Source organism: Charadrius vociferus, unplaced genomic scaffold (assembly GCF_000708025.1).
Source record: "Charadrius vociferus isolate BGI_N301 unplaced genomic scaffold, ASM70802v2 scaffold32, whole genome shotgun sequence".
Classification (NCBI taxonomy): Eukaryota; Metazoa; Chordata; class Aves; order Charadriiformes; family Charadriidae; genus Charadrius; species Charadrius vociferus.
The window spans coordinates 9359103-9378234 of record NW_009647856.1 but is presented as its reverse complement, the minus strand read 5'-3'; the positions used below and the strand labels follow the sequence as shown (position 1 = coordinate 9378234).

Sequence of the window (19132 nt, the reverse complement as noted above, 5' to 3'; positions counted from 1 at the left end):
AGGCAGGCCAGATATGACAGCAAAGATCCCCAGATGACTGGTCATCACCCCAAATAAGAAACACAGGACCAAAATGTGGGGTCATGAGCTTGGGAGAATGCAGCATCCGCCATTGTACTAAGAGTCTGGCAGCCTGAGGGAAGCAACAGGTTGAGGTTGGCCCAGCCACATGAAAGCAGCAGGCTGCTGACCAGTCCCTCCTGCTCCTGCTAGAGCTGGGATGACTCAGCCCTACCGTAACAAACCCCAGCTCCTGTTTGTAGCCATTGCAGGTGATCCTAGTGCAGAGGGATGCTAAGACCCTACAACCCTCTCTAAAACCTTCCCTCCAAGACGAGTCTCAAGCTACTCCTCACCTACTTTCATCTTTGCCCTCTGCCCCTTCCAGTGTCTTCTCTCCGTTCACTTAAGGTCAGTCCCTTCCCAATATCACCACCACCGCCATCCCTGAAAACATACTAATGCAGTAGCTGTGGCCATGCCATGGCTTCCTTTCCTTGCATATTCCTCCCCTCTGTCCCACCCGTTCTGCAACACATCAGCTCTGAGCGCTCGCATCTCCCTGTTTGCACACAGCAGCACAAAAAGGTTCCCTGCCTTGACTGAGATTTTGGCTAGTAATAATTAGGATGGGTAGTAATTGTCACTGACTCAAAATGACATCCGGCAACTGAAAGCCAGGCTCAAATTCAACCCTTCTGCTATTTGTACAGCACCTACAACCACGGGCACTTCACATTGAATGATCACTGGGATCTCCTTGTGAGACTGAAAACTTCTGGATTTGGTCTTTTTTTTTTCATCAAGAGGCCTTCCAAGAAACTGCTGCTAGTCTCAAACATTGCTTGGACTGTCACCAGCCTTGCTCAGCACACCAATCAGCCTCACCCTGTAAAAGCTACCAATGGCCAGGACTGCAGAAAAGCAGGGTGAGTTTGTTTAAATGCCTTTTATGTTGCCTAACAAGGAAACGTCATTTATCATCGCACTGGTTCCTTTCATTGCAATTCGGTGCTGGAGGCTAATTTATACAGAATCAATGGCAAAACAGTTAGCTGGGAGTTTATTTTACTAAGCATTTGGTCATGTCAATCCAATTCATAACTGCCTCTCCTTGTTAAATATCCCCCCTGGGGAAATGGTTACAGCACATCCACTTCCAGCACCACGTCTGGCTGCACTAGGTGGAAGATGTGCTTGTAATACAGCTTCTATCAAAGAGCCGCTCACAGCCACGAAACAAATGGACCGATCTGCCAGGGAGGTTGCACAAGTGACAACACTGAGATTACATCTCTCTGGTGAGAACTGTGTTATCGAGAGTGAAAGAATAACAGACACATGTTCATCTGATGAATGTTTCCTTAAAAAAAAAAAAAAGTGCTTAGACCTGATTTAATCTCCAGAGGATATTACGCAGAGACAATTCTCCAGGCTGCCAGTGTGGAGCACATAGATCCATTACTTGACAAAATGAAGAGAGATACAAAGAAAAGGCAGGGGTGCTTGCAGAAAAGAAGAAATACGGCAGTTCTCCCACTCTGCTGGTGCGATGCAGCGTTGTCCAGCTTCCCTCAGCACTTTCAGAAATCTCAGCTTAGAGTCATAGAATCATAGAAAGTCCCTTGAGGCAGAGGGGTTTGCACAGGATGGCAGAATAAATGGGGCAAAGAAATCCTAATTCAGACTTGTTTCCCAGGTCAAACTCTGTTGATGATACAGGTCTTTCGAATTCATCAACAAAAAGTGTTCAAATTCATCAATTCACCATCAAAGGTCTGTTCCAAGCCAGGCTGCCTTTGGGCCGCCACAGATGACAAAGACCATTTCAGAGGTTCCAACATGCCATGCAAAAACATGGCTAGTGTCTTGTGAGACTGTCTCAATTCTGCTTTTCATAAACACCCTGTGCCCCAGTCTCATGCCCACCGAGTACAGTGAAAGGCTGTGTAACCCCCAGAGGAACCTTTTTGTCCACTATTCACAACACCGCTTAATTTTGAAAACTTTTATGCGCTCATTTTAGGTACTAATACATTTTCAGTTATTGATGGGATCTCAACTTCCATCAGTTGATGGGAGCACGAAGAAGAGCACCAGGTTATTGGAAAAGGCAGAAGGCTACATCTGCCTTTCACCAAGTGATGAATACCTGTCGGATGAAGCCATGGCAGACTGTCGTTGCCACAAAACAGCCTGCAAAAGACTATTTCCAAAGCTCTGGATCTTGATGGCCTTCAGTGTAATGATGCGCTGCTCATTCTCACATCACTGTTGCTGTAGCAAGGAAGCACATGAACTGTCCCGAAGACCAGAGCATCCATGTGGGTTAATCACTCTTCTCACACTCTGATCATAACAGTTTCAACCTTAGCTTTTAAATCCATTTAGTTTGGTTAAACTTATCTCTGGAAGCCAGAGAAAACACCCAACATGTGACACGGGTCAGATGATATGGAACTTTTTTAAATACTTTACATTTTTTTAATAGCACTTGAATTACTTGTAACAGTCAGTTGAGATCCTTCTTGGGCTAGGTGCTGTACAAAATCACAGAGGAGATGAAGAGCAGGAAATCTAAATTAATCAGATAAAGACAAGAGTAAGAGAATATTTTTTCTTTTTCAGGGATTGAGACCTGAAACACTTCTCTAGCTTCCTTCCTAAGACAGACTCGTGCAGATCTGGGGGAACCTCCCAAAGGCTTGCTGCAGCTTTTCCGTGCAAGCAACTGTGCTTCATGTGGACCAACAGGAGCAATGCAAAGGCAAAAAGAAAGCTTACATTTCTAAAGCATAGCTGAGGCGCTGCCTCCGCTCCACACTGCTTCTGGTAGTCTGCCCAGTCAAAGTCCTGGCCAGAGTAACCTGCAAGATGACAAAACAGAAAGTGCCATCAGCCTTCACTTCACACCAGAGACAGAGCATGAAACAGGCCCCAAGGAGACAACAGTTTGTGTTTCAGCATCCCATCCCACCTCAGTGAACCACGCAGTATGAGAGGCACGTTCTCTGAGAGCCAATGCCAATGTTTCTCCAGCCCCAACTCACACACTTCCTGCATTTCACTTTGAAAACTCTGCGTCTTCGTTAAAAAGTAGTAAAACATATTTCTTTTCCTTACTCCCCCTTTCCTGTAAGCATCTCCCAGGCTTTGATAGACCCATAACTACCAAGAAGTGCTACTCTCTCCATTTTCCCAGTGGGACTAGTCATGGACTTCTTTCTCTTTCCTGTAGCTATCTAGAAGATTGGGTTATGGAGCTGGACATCAAGTGTCCTTCAACAGTGGACAGGGAGAGGGCAAGAACAACCAGAAGCTGATCTATCCTCTCCCTCAAAGCGTGAGATAAATTCTCCTCTCTCTTCATTGATATGGGTGAACCCTACATGACTGACTTTCCAGCAGCTCAGCGTACATGAGCTGAATCCCATCACAGTAAGCATGTTATCCAAGGCTGTATGGAAATCTGGAGCAGAGCAGAAAAATAAACGAAGATTTCCCAGCTCACAAACTAAAGTCTCAGTAACTGGATGATCCCTTCAGCCTCTGCTTCTAGGTAAAAAAGGAAAGCAACATTGATTTATATGAGCATCTCTCAAATGGTCCCATCACAAAGTGACTAAACAGACCTCTGCTGGTCCATTCTTCTTACCTGGCTATTTAGGCAATACACTCTTGGGACAGAGAAAGGGTTTCGTATTTGCTTTTTGGTTTTGTTTTGGTTTGGGTTTTTTGTCTGCCTCTTAGTTTATATTTTTACAGTGCTTGAAACCAGTAAGTGCTACTCCTGTCCAGGGCCTTGTGACAATATTGTCAATAACATAATAACATTATTGCAGAACTACTCTAACTGGAAAGTTTCAGGAGTCACCTAAAAGCCAAATTCTTCCCTCAGGCTCCCTGCTTGGCATCTCGGCCTGGCCTCATTTCACAGAACATCCCTTAATGCCTTTTTCATTGATAGTCAAAAAGGGACACTCGAGATCAGATGGGAATGAATCATTTATGACAATGAAAATTGTGAATTTTTTTGCAGGCAAAAAAGGACTGGAATACTGAGTGGAGTCACCTATCAGTCACCCAGACCCCAGAAAAGGTGGTAAAAATTTTGAAAATAAAGTCCAAATCATCCTGCTTAGATGCAAGTATCTGGGATAAGATGGACTTCTAGTCCTAGTGATTGCATACACGACAAACAAATTAATGAGATAAAGCCTTGAGCAGAGAGGGTCCTAAAAGATGCCTGTCTCTGTGGGGCACTGAAGTGCATAATAATTGGAAAGCTAGAAATAAACATGCACGGAGAAGTAAAAAAGGGCAATTACTTACACAGAATGTTTATTTTTCATACAAAAAAAAAAAATAACCCTTGCACTGTTTTTTAATAACCAATTCTGCAACAGTATTTTCTTTCTGCTTCTTCTCCATCTCCTTTTTTCTCTCCAGTTATTTGTCTGCCAGATACTTTTCAGCTTCATCAAATTAAATGGAAAACAGGACTAGAAGCGCGTATCACGTCAGAAGGGGATTCATGTGACCGCATACAGATGTTTGCGGTGGAGACGCCTATAGCTGTGCCTGTCACCCTGGGTTCCCTAAAAAGTTATTGGAGAAACAGGCAGATCTAGAGGTGATCTGTCTGTCTGCCTGCAGAAGAGCAGAATCACCCTGTGAAAGTCCTTCTCATTCTCCATTGACTCCAGAAGGAGCTAGGGTGAGGGGCTCAGGTGGGGACTGCCACAGCATAGTTGTCTACATTAAATCACCTGAGGTCCACTTCAGCTGCCAGACCACATTGTCTTCAGGGAACCAAAAACCTGCCCACACTCTACCTGTTCTCTCATCTCCAAACCCCTCACGGACAGGTTTTGCATCTTAATTGTGAGCTACACAAAATCTTGGCAGAGTGGATGATGGAAAAGGTATAAAAACCTGACTGAGTTGTCACCACACAAGCACTTGTTGGCTTGGCCCTGCACCACTGAAACTCCTGGAAGACGTTTTGCTGTAGACTTTGGGACTTGGGGTTATTTAGTCTGAAGAAAAGGAGGCTGAGGGGAGACCTTCTTGCTCTCTACAACTACCTGAAAGGAGGTTGTAGAGAGGTGGGGGTTGGGCTCTACTCACAAGTTACAACCGATAGGACAAGAGGAAATGGCCTCAAGTTGCACCAGGGGAGGTTTAGGTTAGACATTAGGAAAAACTTCTACACTGAAAGGGTTATCAAAGACTGGAAGAGGCTGCCCCGGGAATGGGGTGAATCACCATCCTTGGATGTATTTAAAAGCCGTCTAGATACGGTGCTAAGGGACACGGTTTAGAAGTGGGCTTGGTAGAATTCGATAACAGTTGGACTTGATGACCTTAAAGGTCTTTTCCAGCCATAAAGATTCTATGATAACTCACTTCATCAGCCCAACCAGGATGACTCCAAGAGGTGCATACTCAGGAACGAGCTTCAAACAAGGCTGGACCTGTATATGGCCTTTCCATGGAGCACCACAATATAAGCACACACTGTTACCCTTTAAGGCTCAGCCCAAGTAATAACGTTCAAAGTTTTGCTTGTGTGATTCACCTGCTGATCCCCAAACACGTAAAAACTCATTGTGTTTTCTACCTCGACTCTCAGCATGGAAGAGCCCAGCAGTTCAATCAGAAGCAAATATAACAATACAAATGTATTGGAGGTTTTGGAAGTGGCATTTCCTCAATAAGCCTTACAACTAGGAGTGCTACTGATACGTTTTCCCCCCTCTTAATAGCTCATACAAAGGAACAATGGTTGTTAGTCTAAAAGGAAGTGGTCTATAAATCCAGCTCTAATAAATATAAACAGCGCTTGTTCAATGTTTATGCAGTGGCAGTAAATTGGTATTCATTTTTGGCACTGCACAGGAAAATACTGCTCTCTGTTTCTAGTAGCAAATGTTTGCACCTCCTGTTCATGACTCAGCTACTGTATGTTTGGCTTCAACAAAGGTGTCATAGGCAAAAAGGCAAGAGAATGGATACCAGACAAACAAAGGACTCTGAACCCAAATACCCCAACCTCGCACACTTTTCTGCTGAAATAAAATCAGTAGATTTTAAAATCAGAAAACCTCCTTGCCAACCATAAATTAACCAAAAAAAAAAAAAAACCAGGCCCAGAGTCAGCAAAGCAATCCTTTTCACAACAAGAAAAATTACTTCTTCCGTTGTTATCTTTTGCTCTATGGGAACTTCTCACCTTTCAACAGGGAGAGCTGTTTGGGCAACACTGAATACTGTCAACTTATTCTCTGTTAAGGGTGACATTGGTTGGGAATGCGTGAGCACTGGGGAAGCAAGAGGCTGGTTAAATTTGCATGTGAGAAGGGGCAATTTTGGACACCCCAGGGCAGGAAGAGCCGTCCAGTGATTTGAGTGGAAATGGTGCGCTTTCCTCCTCCTTCTACAGACCCGCTCATTAGCGGCCAGCTCACACCACAGCCTTCCTCACTTCCGCAGCGTTGCAGCCCTCTTGTATCACTCCTGGTTATTTCTTTATCCAAAGCTGGTATTATTCTACTCAGAGAAGACTGGCTCCCTCAGTGGGGGTTTGGATGCTTTTCACTTTCCCTCTGCTTTCTTTTTTGGTGGTTTGTGGTTTTTTTGTTGTTGTTGTTTTTTGTTCTTTTGTGTTTGTTTGGTGTTTTTTTTTTAAATAAATCATTCCAATGTCTGATTATATTTTAGTGACTCAAAGAATGTGTCTGCTGATGGAAGAGGTTTTTGACACCAAAGGTGCTAAGATGCAGTTTGGGCATGCAGTCCTCATACACAGTATAAGAAATACAGCATGCATCTACCTGCCACTCGCTTTATACCCTTTTTTTAACAGCAGATTTCTGATCCAACAGCAGAAATCAAACTTTATTTTCATCAGGGGAATTAGGGGAAGCTTCCTACACCTTCTCAGGTGGACCCCAATCACCAGGCATCCCACCAGATACCTACTTGCCCCTTAGACTTTACTGGCCAAGCTGAGAAATATCCATATGACGGATGCTACAGAAACTTCGAAAAATGTTGGCATCTAAAAGAGAGTTCACGTGCACTTGACCCGTAAAACACCATCTCAGACAGGCTTTGTACCAGCACGGATTGGAAATTATTAGGCCATGACCCTGTAAGAGAAATGTCTGGCCTATGGTCTACTTTAGTTAATTAGCTGGCCTTGGGGGAAGCTGCATGTGAATTTGGGGTGGAAAAAAACAAAACGTTCCATTTACTTTAATTTTTAGAAACTTTTCTGGCCAATATCAGTGAATACTTACAGAGGCATTACACCTGGATTTAAGCAGGAGGGAGCTAAACGTTCGGATAGCACATTTATTTCAGTGAAGGCAACAGAGTAATCATGGATGTACCATATGCAGCTGCACGCACAGGACTCCAGGACTGTGGTGGGAATTCCAAATTACATGTGCTGCAGAGACACTCTGGATATACATAAGAGGACTCCAAATCTGGTGGGGAACAATCCTTTGCTTCCCTGGGTTTGGCAGCAGCACACTTTTTCCAAAATTAAGATAAATTTGCATGTGAAAAACTCTGGGTTTTGGTTTTTTTTTTTATTTATTTATTATAACCTTTCTTTTTCTCACAAGCAACACCAATTTTTGGCTAAGGGTCAACAGCCCATCCAGCTTCAAAAATCTGAAATTCCAAAGAGCCAACACATTTTGCAAGTGAAGAAATATTGCTTGGGCACCGCAGGGGGTTGTCTGAAATCGCAAGTAATTAACTGCACTGCTACGAAGTTGGGAAATAGCACGGTTGGAGGCTGTTTCTCCTGGCTCTGACCTGAACACCACTCGCAATTTGCCCTCGCCTGAGATTTTTTGAGACAGCTGAGGAAATGCCTACACACTCTTGGGCAGGCAGCTGTGAGTTTAGTTTAGACGTTTCGATTTGGGAGCTTGGCTTGGCCTCGGGGTTGTACCAAGGTGGATGCTACAGGGAGATGCCTGGTTTGCTTCCAGTATATGACTTTTAATGCTCCTTTTGCTCCCTCCACACACAAAGCATCGCTAAGATGCATTTTACAGGGATTCATTAGGCTTTGGTGCAGACTACAGACTACAAAGCACACGGACATCACTCCACCAGCCAGAGGCACTTGCAGAGATGTTCGCAGGGTGGAATGAACCAGAACAGCCCTGGTGACTCAAGAAAGCTATTCTTGCTCAAGATACTTCGGGTGATGCTCCGTAGTGAACAGCATCGCTGTCTTAAAGGCGATAATAACAAGCAAACTTCCTTCAGAGGAGACCTGAAAATCACCAAAAAGGAATACGAACCCTTCGGAGGTGTGAGATTGACTCCATTTTTAAGGCACCACTGTATTGGCAAGATCCCTAAGGAATCCGCATGGCAAAGCATTGAGATTTTGCTGGGTTCAGGTCTCAAGTCATCAATGGTCACTTGTAAATAATGATTGTTAAAAACCTAAGGGGTGAAAAAAAAAAAAAAAGAAAACAAAAGCAGAAGTTAAATTTGCTGTAACATTAGGAACAACAGAAAGCTGAAAACAGCCAGACTCTGGAATCAAACTACTCCTGAAAATATCCCGCTCTCACCTAATATTTTTCATTGAAGTGTTTCTACCAAAGAAATCAAAGCCCAAGTTTTACAGATGGGTAAACTGAGAAAAAGGAAAGTGTTGGGGTTCAGGATCACTCAGTCTGCCCATAGCTGAGCAGGGACTGGAGGAGATCCTAGAGACACACAGCCTTCCTCTCTCTTGCCTTTGAGAGTATGGATTAAATATCCAGCTACCCCTTGACCCCCATCCAGCTGTTTTATTTCAAAAGTTTCCCAGATGTGCAGGGAAAACACATATGCATTGAGGGGAGACAGGGATAAAAGAGGGATCCCCTTTTTCTGCATGGAAGTGGTAGAGATGCTCATCCCCACTAGATCTAAGTGCATATATAGTCACCTGGTCATGCTTGTTGGACAGAAACGATCCATTAATTAGGAACATCCATGGATTTAAAATTTATTTTTTTATGTGTTCTCCAGCCAAGGAAGCAACACTCTTCCTAAATACGGTAGAAATCAGTGAGGTTCCTAATCAGGCTCTTTTCATCCCTCCTTTCTGGGAGCTCACCTTGGTCACTGATGCAGGACAGATATGAAACGGCTCCCTCATATTCACCGCCTCCAGCTTCATCCCCACAGTGAAGGAGTGGTTTCGCAAATCAGCGTGGTCCTGCAGGAAGAAACAGGGAAGAGGAACACAAAGTGTGTCAGAGCTGTCCATCAAGAAGGGGTTGATACATTTGAAAATCTATCTGAAATGTGTCCATGTGGCTTTTGTCATTTAGCTGATTACCAGATTGACTTCCAGCTCCAACTGGGCACTCCTGGTCCTATGTTCTTTTTATGCCAACACAATCACAGAAAGAGAGGAGACAGCTTCACTACTAGAGGACAGATCTGCAGAACCAAACCTATCATATCTAAAGCATAATGTGCATCCATCTCATCAGTCACATCTAACGTGAACTTAGCCAACATGGAGATCGTGCTCACCAAAATGAGGATCTGTCTGAGAAATTGCTACTTGCAAATCTCCTCTGGGCAGAGCCTCTTCACCTCTGACAGCCACTACCATCTGAGAACAACTAGACATCCGGAGGTGTCAGGACTCAACCTGACGTCCCCAAGGGTAATGCACAACATGGGTGGAAGCAGCTCAGGATGGCCTTGATTTACCCTAATGGATGTCCATCTCCTGCAGGGCACCAAAACAAAGACCTGGGCTGGTTTCCATGTGCTGCAGTATGGGAAGGTCTTTTATCCAGTAAGAAGACTACAGGTGGACCCCCCCACAATGAACTCGGACCCAAAATGAGGGCAACGAGAGAACGTGATGGTGGGAAAACATGCAACTATGTTTAAGTACATGCCCGCAACAACACTTTCACCCAGGATCAAACCTGGCTGCACCCCGAGGGATGCACACAGCAGCTTTGGGGATGCAGCCCCGAAACTCAGAAGCAACCTGGGTTCAGCCCTGATTTGCCACCAGTTTAGTGTTTAATATCTATCAAATTACTCCATCCCTCATGATCCCTATCTAACAGGTGTACAAGTTGGCATCCTAATTCCAGAGTAATGATCATATTTTGTGTTCATTCAATGAAAATATCCTACAGTATTTCTAAACCAGCTGTGCATTAGCCAATACAAGCATAAAAAGAGATGTTATATTTAACACACACATACAGATGACTCCAAAATGCATGCAGAAAGCTTACGGTCTAACAAGCAGTGAGCAATGTCATTCCCATCTATATTCATAGCTACATGTTGTATTCTTGTTCTAAAATGATCTTCTATTGATCCAAAGTTGTATGTCATTGTGCTTTCTTTTCCCAAGAACTGTCTTCACTTGTAGACTTAACAACTTCTATTTTGGGATCTCACATTCCCCCCTGCCATTAGAGATAAGGATTTTCACAAGCTCCAACCACAGCTAAATGAATTGCTGTTTTCAACTTAACAACCTGCGATGTTATGGAGCCTTTTATGTGAGAACCAAAAAAGCAGTCAAAAAAAATCATAATGGTTTTAATCTTACAGCAAAAGAAGTATATACTGATGGGAAAGTGAGGAAGACTTAGTAATACTGGCCCAAAGCTCAACGAACTAATTAATGGCTGAGGGAGGAGCTGACGTTCAGGAGTTTGGGCGTCCTGCAGTGTAGCATAACCATCAGCCATACTTGTGCTTGCTGGGAGTCGTTTCCGTATCACTAAAGACCCCAGAAAGACAGGAGACCCATTTTAAGCAGCTTTCCACACAGAATGTTTCACTGACTAGAAGTCTGAACCAGGGAAGAGAACAGAGGTTGCACTGTACCAGGGATGCATCAGACCGACAGGTTATCGAAATTGCCAACTTCACTCCTGAAAAGGCTTCAGCCGGGAAAAGATGACGGCCGCAAAAATCAGACCTCGCCAGCACTGAACTTCAAATCTCCAAAGGCAAAAAGCATCTGGACTGGAGGGCTGCCTCCTCCTGCATGAGGATCCACACCCGGCGCCTCTTAATCCTTAGGGTGAGGTCGTAAAGAAAAGGCGACTTTGCAAAATGTACATCTGGAAGCAAGCTTACACTGCAGCATCTCCCCACCAAAAGTTCCAGGATTCAATTCACACTCGTATCCAGCTTCAATACGTAATAAGCCAAGATCCATCAAAGTACTTAATCATGTTTATCTTTAAACATGCAAGTAGTTTCATCAACTTTTTAAGTGATTTGTTGGTTGAGACCCAAATATATCGAGACCAAACCATATTGCTTCTCATTTTTATTTGAATCATTTTCTTTGGTTCTTCTCCTTCTATTTGTTTTGGCCTTTTTCAAAGGGTAAAAAAATAATCAGGTAGGAAAAAAAAAGCTATTTAAAGCTATTTCACTTCAAAAACATATCCCCTTTTCTCCACACACTATGTACCTTAGGATCAAATCTCCTTTCTCATTCAGCGTAGCACGTAAATATCTTCCCCGTTAAATTAACAGCAAGAGTGAACTCGCAAGGGGAGTTCGTGGGATCTCAGGCATGTCTCCCTTTTGAGGGTCAAAATCCTCTTTGAAGCGGGAACGTACATTTGTTTGGAGAAGGGCTGCGGAAGTAAAAAGCTTGTCTGTGTTAAATGTCATTTTTGAGATGGAAAAGCTTTCACGGAGAAAAAGCCTTTGTATTGCGGCTCTCTGGCAAATGGTCAGGGTCTGGATATTTGATCTCTCTTGTATATTTGCTAAAGAGAGGCATCAAAATTTACCGAAGCAGCCTTAGATTTTTGCAGCAGCCAAAGGAAAAAAAAAAAAAAAAAAAAAAGATCCTGAGGCCGTTCTCTGGTTCCAGTGCTGGAGTCGCCACAGCCAGCAGGGAATTACTTAGGATTTGGCATATGCTCCTCTTCAAAACTCCAATTAATTTACATAATTTCTAAGAATAGGTTCCACAGAAGTGAAGGCAAAGCTTTTAATTAGTATTAGACTCAAAGTGATACACTGGCTAATGAACTGCTCTCTCCTCCCTTTACTCACAGCGACAGGAAAGATGCCTCTTTAATAAAAGCAGCTACAAGGAGAGGACTGAAAGGGTGAGACTTTCCCCTGGTCCCCACCAGGCTCTGCAGCCGAGTGAAAGAAATGCCTGAAATTATTATGGGTGGCAGAATTCGACCCTTTACCGCTATTTCACGGCGTTCAAAGCCACCTACAAAGATGTCACCAGCCATTATTTTCTAGCAACTACTCTGAGTGAGTTTTCTTTGAAATGGAGATGAATAGACAGAGTATTTTTGACCATTCGGAGCATTTCATAGCCTCCTGCAAGGTGAACCTTTACTCCTACTGGCAGTCAGTGCTTCCCAGGAGCAGCCCCACTGACCACACAGATTTACACCAGCAGATCACCCGTCCTGGGGTTCACAAGCTTTGAGTGGGTGATGGAAACACCCTCTGACTGCTGGAGAGCAGTGAAGTAAGCTGGATCGACTACCCACAAGGATGCAAAAGAAAACACTGAAAGGGGATCTCATCGATGCTTATCAATACCTATAGGGCGGGTGGCAAGAGGATGGGGCCAGACTCTCTTCAGTGGTGCCCAGTGATGGGACAAGGGGCAATGGGCACAAACTGGAACACGGAAAATTCTGTCTCAACATGAGGAAAAACTTCACTTTGAGGGTGGCAGAGCACTGGCACAGGCTGCCCAGAGAGCCTGTGGAGTCTCCCACTCTGGAGATACTCAAAACCCTCCTGGATGCGTTCCTGTGCAACCTGCTGTAGGTGACCCTGCTCTGTCGGCGGGGGTTGGACTAGATGATCTCTGAAGGTCCCTTCCAACCCTGACCATTCTGTGATCCCCTTACAGTGAAGTGAAAAATCATACCGTGGAAAGTACAATGAATTAACGTGGTACAAGCACCACAAGTCGCTCACTCAAAGGGTCCCAATCTCTAATGTGATGGGTTACAGCCTGCGACGGCGCTCACGGGTAACGAACGCAAAATTGCACAACCCTCCACCGAATGTCTGCCACTTACAGCCCAAACGCACTGGCAAAAGCCAGGGCTGTCGCGGCTCTCACTACAAACCCCAAGAAGCAATTAAACTCAGCCCCACACTCACAGTTTTAGAGCAGTACACGTTTGCAAATTTGCCAGTGTGTACAGGCTGCGACCCCCCGGGCCATCTGGAAGGCAGCCCCACTTTGATACATGTCTGCATCATCATCTCCATCTTCTTACAGCATGTGTTTCCTCAACCCTTCCACAAAAATACCGATGGGTTTTGCAAGAGCGCCCTGCAACCAGCATCACCTGCAGGGCTTGGAAGTTGGAATGTGTGAAGGTCAAATAACAAGTCAGCAACGGCGCTGGGAGGAGAACCAGGCTCCTAATTCCCAACCCTCTTCTTTAGGTACTGCGAGAGTTGCATCATTTTCTCCTTCGCAGCTAATGAGCCACTAGCATTGCAGATTTCAAAAATCTCAGGTGACTTGGGAGCCTAAATGTCATTCCAAAAGAGATCCACAAGCAGATTTACAAAAGTATTCACTCTTAAGAATGCAGACAGTACCTGTGTGGGTGACATGCTTAAGTCCTAATAATAAAGTCACTAAGCATTGGCTTTAGGTCTTGAACTCAAAAAGATATACTTCAAAACCATCATACTCATTTGCCCTTTCTGGTGCCTAAATATCTTGCTAAATCTGGCTTCTGAGTATTTCTACTCAATAAATGTCATTTAAGTGTAAAACTCAAATTTGTCCATGTCACAGCAGCATTCTGGCCACTGAAGGATGGAGCTTGGGTAATTTTACACCTCACCAGGTAATGCAGATAGAGCAGGGGGACACAGCCAAGCTGCTTTGCCCATGACATTCAGGGAAGCCGTACTGTGTACTACGGGCTGGTTGCCGTGTCCACCAACCCAATGAAGGGCACCGCCTTCAGATTGTGAAATGCTCATTTTTTAGCCCATTCTGCTCAAAACAGAACACTGGAGTCATCTCATTTTAAACCCAGCAGCTTACACAGTGTATAGGTAAGAGGAAAAGGCTCTAATTTGAACTCTAATTTTCAAATACCCTAAAACTGAGGGCTCTTTTGGTCCAGGACAGCCAGATGCACACCAATTGTGAGACTGCAACTTTGTGCAAAATTCAGTACTCCATCTGAACGCTGAAAAGCTGCAAAGATGAGAGGCTGATTAGAAACACTGAGCACTTAATAAATGATTGACCTGAACCTCCTTTAATCCTCACCAACTGTAACAGTGTGAAATGCTATCGCCTTCAGTCACATCTCTCCTGGTTTACCCTACTAAAAGACACAGAAGAAGTGGGCCCCATCTGGTATGATTGGAAACATATTATTCAACTCAGTTTTTGTTTTCAAAGAAATCGCTTCCCCCAGTGTTTTCTCTAATTCTCCAAGAAACTGGCTGCTTCTAATAGCCTAATTTTAATCACAAAGCTCATGTGTGGTAACCAGTCACAAACACAGTAATAGCAGTGGTTAAACTGCCTCTACAGGAATCTGGCATTTGTTTGTTAATTGAGGAAAAAAAATAAAGAAAGAAACCCTCCCAAATGCAATCCTCTGCATTATTTTCAGATGAATCAGTCTTGTTTGCGATTCATCAACTTCATCAACTAAATACGGAGCAATTTTCCCTAAAAACACACTCTCTGCAGGGAGACAAAAATCCCCCCGGTAAGACACAATGCAAGCAAACTGTCCCTTGGTTTGACAAGTGCAGATACGGGAAGACCCAAATGTAGACATGTGGGGTGGGATGAAGAGGAAAGGGTGATGGGAGAGAGGCTTTAGAGATACCATGACCCTGAAGTAATGAGCACGAGATCCAGCTATCAACTGCACCTACTGAAGAGCCCCTTAAAAACTGCGGATGCTTCTGCCCAGGATCGAATTTAGCCCTACAGATTTTTTTAAGCTCCTCTCGTTGAATAAAAAATAGTTACCATAGAAACAGCAACATCGCAGAGTAGCCGGTCTAAATCCAAATACACCTTCTCCGTATGGCTCGGCCCGCCGCAGATGGCATTAGGGCAAAGATCCCCTCCTACGCAGCGCCTGCTTTGATGTGCCTGGGCGGTGGAAGCACGGGCAGCAGAGGTAAAGAGAGACAGATATGCATCCACTCGGGGGTTTTTTGTGTTTGTTGTGTTGGGTTTTTTTAACGTCATACAGCATTCAGGGCTGCCACACCGCTCCACAAGCGTTTGTTAACGAATCCTGGTTGTGTCACATGCATGGGCCCCACTTCACAGGTGGGAAAATCAAGTGGAAAGGAGAAAACACCGGTGGGAACACTGACTTGAGTGCTCAAAGCGAAGTCATCAGTGTCTCTTTTCACACCCCTAAATAAATACCTCAGCCACAAAGAGCGACTGAGTCCTCATAGGCAATTTTTTGGATCGAGTCTGCCCTCAGCGATGTCATGGCAGTAGTCGCTATTGAGAGATCACTGGGAATTCATTAGAGGATGAAAACAAATTGAGCGTACACTGTGGGCTGCAACCGCCCTGCTAAACAGCTATGGACCAGAGCTGGCCTTTGTTTTCTTCGGGAAAAATCATCCACCTTTGGACAGGTGACTTTTAGGTATCACCCACCCACTACATGGGAGCAGATCCTGGTTGTAGGTGCACATCAGCCCCTCTCAGTGGAAAACACTGCCCTGCTCAAGGCTGCGGGAGGCAAGAGCTCGGGTCGTTGTGCACAAACTCCCCCAAACTCAGCCTGGATGCAGCAAGGATCAGGCCCTTTTGTTAACCTGTCACCATCCTGAGACACCGCTGGCATGTTACAGAGAAAGAAAACCACACGTGGTAAAAGTACAGTCAGAGGGACAAGGAAGGCTGAGGGACCCAGTTCCCACTCTGCATGCATGCTTTGACTGAACTGTCTCCAGCATTTCTCTTCCAACCCTGGCTTTCAAACAGCCAAACAGACCCTCAGGGCAGCTCAGACGGGCCTTAGCTTCATTCACCTCCTTGGACTGCTCTCCCCACCCACTTCCTTGCCAAGCCCATGGTCAGGAGGGAGTTGTAGAGAGGTTAAAACTTCTCCCTGGTCCACAGAGGTGCCACCAGACTCCACCTCACCTGAGTGGCACCTTTGATATCAGATGTCCTTGCTCCCAAGAGCCGCCATGGCAGCTACATTTGTAAGGACCATAGCGGTATACTCCTAATGACGGTTATTAGGTCTTACAAAGATAAATGGCTTTAATGAGCTGCGACAGGAGTGGGTCAAAAGGCAGTCGAACAACAGGGAGATCAGGACGCTATGGACGTCTCCCAGCCAGGCAAATAGCAGTCAGGGAGAAGGGCTGGCGAGTGCTACGGACGGGGAAGAACAGATGGAGTATAAATAATCTGGCAGCCTGCAAACAACATGGCGACTCACGGGTTATTAAAGCACAGCGTGCACAACGAGGGCCAGCCAAGCCATCAGTGCGTGAAGGGGCTGGGGATTGCTTATGTTGGGATTTGGCTTCCAACTGAAACCAAAAGCACGTCTGTTTTAAGCTACTGCATCAACACATGCCCGTCTGTAAGGGGGCCTGAAGACAGAAAAACCCTGTTGGACTTCAAATCTATTCAACCACTCAGGCCAGGATTGTCTCTGACCAGAGAGTAATCCTTGGGTTCCCCTATCTTACACTTAAACTCCTCCAGAATACCAAATAACAGAAGAAAACACCCTAAACCATCCAGAGGATTTATTAACTTTTGAGAGATGCTGTCCTCCTTTTTAAAAATAATCAAAGTCTTGGAGAAATAGTCCACCTTACTCTTATAATTAAAATGCACAATTCATCTGATGGAAAAATTATATTTTAGAGGGGGGAAGGAGTCCTGTTAATATTTGCCTTCATACTTTTGAGTGTAGAACTAGAACCACCACACCGTTCTGAATTTCCAGGGGCAGTTCATGCCTGGTGGTACCTCCACTGCTCTCCTTAGGAGAGATTTGTCCCAACTGATTCCTTCCAAGTCATTAGTCTTTCTGTTAATTAATACCATTACTGATCACAGGAAACATCAAAAAGCTTGAGTTAGAAATAGCAGCACACTAGGCTGGGCATAGCGTAGAGCTTTTTTTTCCAGAGAGAGAACATTTTCAAGCTGGAAAAAAACAATGACAACTTTAGGGAAGGAGGACCAAAGGGTGGAGACGAGGAATTGGACCAAAGGCTATAAATTAGGAATTGCCACCTGTCTTAGATAACACCTCTCCCCTCCTAAGCATCTGTGCTCCTCAAGCAGTTTAACAGAGTTTGGATTAGGGATATGGCTAGTGACAGCTTCATCCAAGCTAGTCATCGGGACCCACTTCACAGCAATTGGAAGGAATTGGGAATAGGATGCCCCTATACAACATCTATGGAAAGATGATGAGCACCCCAAAACCTGTGTGGGATTTAGTTGCCTAAACAGAGCTGTCTGGGGTGAGCTGAAAGACACCTGAGGATCCATGACATCCGCATGGGACCCACAGATATGGGACAGGAGACCAGGGAAAGCATAAAGGAATGCCAGAGAAGATCCCCAGGATCTACCTCTCTCTAGGAAACTAAATCCCACAACCCATGTCCAGCATTCATCTTACCCAAGCTACAGCTCTAACAAAATGCATTGATTATGAAATATTTGGGCTCAAAAGTGCTGTGTTTGGAGTTTGTCTTCCTGATGGCAAGGCTTTCTCTTAGAGAGCACCAGCAATGCCATCACTGAAGTAAACCACTGACATTGTCACGCTAAACCTGAAATCAGGCCCCAGTAATAATCCAACCACCCTTATTCATACCCAAATCCCTGTCCATTTTCTCAGGTGTCCTCTGAAGCCTAAGCCATCATTTATGACCAATACCTAGCCAAGCGTGGGGAATCCCTACATCACCCTGAAATCAGAGCAGAAACAGCAAAGGACACACCTCCTTGGGTTGTCGCCTTTTGGAACAATTTGTGATGCTAAACTATTCAAACACCCTTGAAAATCCTGTCTGTATTTAGTTTAAGGATCAACAACATGTTTTCTGAAAAGAACAGAATGACAAAATAGCGGGTGCATTGCAAAAAGCTTTTGCGAAGAAAAAACTTATTCCAGGAGGTGCAGTTTGCAAAACACTATGTTTAGTAACTATATAATAGCAGCACTTTCTGGCAGCTGAACATCACGCTCCTTCTGAAAGGATCCTAAAGCATTTTACAAACACTTTCAACATATGGCCAAGTGTAAAATACCACCAGAAAAAGAGAAGATCCAGTTTGCAGCCTTCCCCCTGATTTTTTGTCACCAGCTCGTGTGGTCTGATGCCTGGTGCCCTCTCATAGAACCACAGAATCGTCTAGGTTGGAAGGGACCTTTAAGATCATTGAGTCCAACCATCAACCTAACACTTCCAAAACCACCACTAAACCATATCCCTCAGCGCCACGTCTACCCATCTTTTAAATACCTCCAAGGAAGCTAATTGCACCACTTCCCTGGGCAGCCTGTTCCAATGTTTGATAACCCTTTTGGCAAAGAAATTTTTCCTGATATCCAATCTAAAACTCCCCTGGCGTAACTTGAGGCCATTTCCTCTTGTCCTCTCTCCTTGGATGCCAGGAGGCGATCAAGGCTGTGTTTGTGCAAAAGATTTTTGGATCTGCTGCCGAAGACCGCCACACAGTTCAGCTCCGCCACATTGCTGAGCGTTGATAATTCAGGCTCATATCCATGGCATACGAGGTCTCAGGTAGAACCAAACCCTATTACACCAAACCAAAAGATTGTCACCACTGACAGCAATGATGGGCTGGTAGACCTATCAGAGGAACCATTTGTCCCACTACAAATGAGGATCTGCTTTCCCGTCACCACCACCTGGGACCAGTTTCATGGCGTATTAGTGACACTGCCCACAATCGCGCACAGCTCAAGGGACAGCAGCAATTTAAGTCGTAATCCAGCCAAACGTGCACATGCTCACCCTGGGGACCGCTCATGTCTGTGGAGCAAGCACACACTCACGCTCTCCTCACTGATGGATTTCTGTAGGG

General features: G+C 44.8%; 1 protein-coding gene across 1 annotated transcript in view; it reads right to left on the bottom strand.

Moving 5' to 3' along the window:
• SFMBT2 (Scm-like with four mbt domains 2) overlaps positions 1-19132 on the bottom strand; it is a 105474-nt gene that overhangs the window by 33547 nt on the left and 52795 nt on the right. The window contains exons 7-9 of the mRNA XM_009882959.1: positions 9143-9244; positions 8331-8478; positions 2785-2867 (exon numbers count right to left, since the gene is read on the bottom strand). Coding sequence (XP_009881261.1) covers positions 2785-2867; positions 8331-8478; positions 9143-9244 — 333 coding nt within the window. The remainder of the gene's footprint in view (positions 1-2784; positions 2868-8330; positions 8479-9142; positions 9245-19132) is intronic.